Source organism: Emiliania huxleyi, assembly GCF_000372725.1.
Source record: "Emiliania huxleyi CCMP1516 unplaced genomic scaffold EMIHUscaffold_5086, whole genome shotgun sequence".
Taxonomy (NCBI): domain Eukaryota; phylum Haptophyta; order Isochrysidales; family Noelaerhabdaceae; genus Emiliania; species Emiliania huxleyi.
The window spans coordinates 1-1,624 of NW_005198181.1; the positions used below are offsets into that span (position 1 = coordinate 1).

General features: G+C 61.7%; 1 protein-coding gene across 1 annotated transcript; it reads right to left on the reverse strand.

Annotated features, from left to right (window-relative positions):
* Positions 1-178: 178 nt before the first annotated feature.
* EMIHUDRAFT_460824 (hypothetical protein) lies at positions 179-1,059 on the reverse strand. Its single transcript, XM_005766556.1, has 3 exons — positions 1,032-1,059; positions 838-930; positions 179-763 (listed from the first exon to the last, which is right to left on the reverse strand). Exon 3 carries the CDS (start codon positions 691-693, stop codon positions 292-294), a length of 402 nt encoding a protein of 133 aa, XP_005766613.1. The 5' UTR covers positions 694-763; positions 838-930; positions 1,032-1,059; the 3' UTR covers positions 179-291.
* Between the last annotated feature and the right edge of the window lie 565 nt (positions 1,060-1,624).

Genomic DNA, 1,624 nt, shown 5'->3' on the forward strand with positions numbered 1-1,624 from the left:
ACCCCGAGATCGTGGTTTCTTGCAGGGGGGGGGCACAATAGCCCCCGAAACCCACTCCGGTATGGGAGTATGTGCCAGGGCCCAAGACCAAACGGGCCCCCCTTCGTTGGGGGCCCGGGCGGGATCCAGACCCTGACCCCTAAGGGTGGCCCACAGGACCCAAAAGACAAAAGGCCAGAGCCTCAAACCATGATGGAGCAAATAAAAGAGACTCTCCCCCCACACGCTCTGGAAGGCAGCCCCTCGCTACCGAGGGCCGGCGCGCAGAGCGGCGACCCACTCGAGAAGGCTCTACTCGGTATGTGTAAGCGGCTCGCTCTCGTGGTGGGTGGGCCCTGAGACCCTATCATGAGAGCCTTCCGGGGCCGCGCCAAGCAGCGCGGCAGTCCTCCGCGCACAGGCGAGTCTGTAATGAACATCGTCGATGGCCGGGGGGCGTGGCTCGATCGCCGCGATCCATGCGATGACGCGTGAGGCCGCCGGACTCAGGCTGCTGCGGCGGTCGTCGCTCCGCTCGAGTCGGCCTGGGCGCACTCCGCCTCGGACTCGGAGCTCGCCTCGGACGTCTGGTTGGAGAGGAAGGACTCGGAGTTTTGCACCCAGCCGCTCGCCTTGAGGATCGAGGTGCGAGGCGACACGATCTGGACCAGCGGGGACACGGGGGACACCTCCGCGCCGACCGCATCGTCGCATTTCTCCTCCGCCGCGTCCGTCTCGGCGGCCACGTCCGGCTCAGCAGCCACCGCTTCAGGCTCGACCGCCCCTTCGGAGCGCGCACGAGAAGAGCTTGCTCACCGTCTTGCAGTCAGCGGGGTCGCAGCTGCTTCTGGAAGGCACCGAGATGTACCTTTTTCGCGCAATGGTCAAAATCAAGGTTTTGTAACGCGAGCTGTGCTGGCAAACCCCGGAAAGTGCGGCAAAAATAAGCGCCTGCACGTGTAGGCGCGCATCTTAGCCAAGGCTCGCGCCAGCACGTGTAGGTGCTTGTGTCAGATACGCGCCCACACGTGCAGGTGCGAGCCCTAGCTAACATGAGCGCCTCCACGTGCAGATGCGCATTTGGCGAGCTCGAATATAAGCGTCTACTCGTGCAGGCGCTCGTTTACGTTTTAGCTAAGAAACGCGCCTACACGTGTGGCCGCATACATTGGCTTGAGGTGATATACGCACTTGGTGTGTGATCGATACATTTTTTAACACCTTAGGTCTCAGGAGAGCTGGAGAGGGCCGCAGAGGTTGTATTCGAGTGGAAGGCTGAGGTGGGAGGTCAGGTAGGGGTCTGGGCGGCCTACACGTGTGCAGTCCTTTTTGGGTTGACAGTTGCTCAGTGCATGACTTGCCCGGGAGGGGGGGGGGGGTCGAGGAGACAATATAGTTATACGCGCGGCCACACGTGTAGGCGCGTATCTTAGCTAAAACGAGCGCCAGCACGAGCGAGTAGACGCTTATATTCGAGCTCGCCAAATGCGCATCTGCACGTGGATGCGCTCATGTTAGCTAGGGCTCGCACCTGCACGTGTGGGCGCGTATCTGACACAAGCAGCTACGCGTGTAGGCGCGAGCCTTGGCTAAGATGCGCGCCTACACGTGCAGGCGCTTATTTTTGCCGCACTTTCCGGGGTTG

Bases quoted from the DNA above. Each gene is read 5' to 3' on its own strand.
- EMIHUDRAFT_460824 (XM_005766556.1), bottom strand. From the start codon at position 693: ATGCGACGATGCGGTCGGCGCGGAGGTGTCCCCCGTGTCCCCGCTGGT.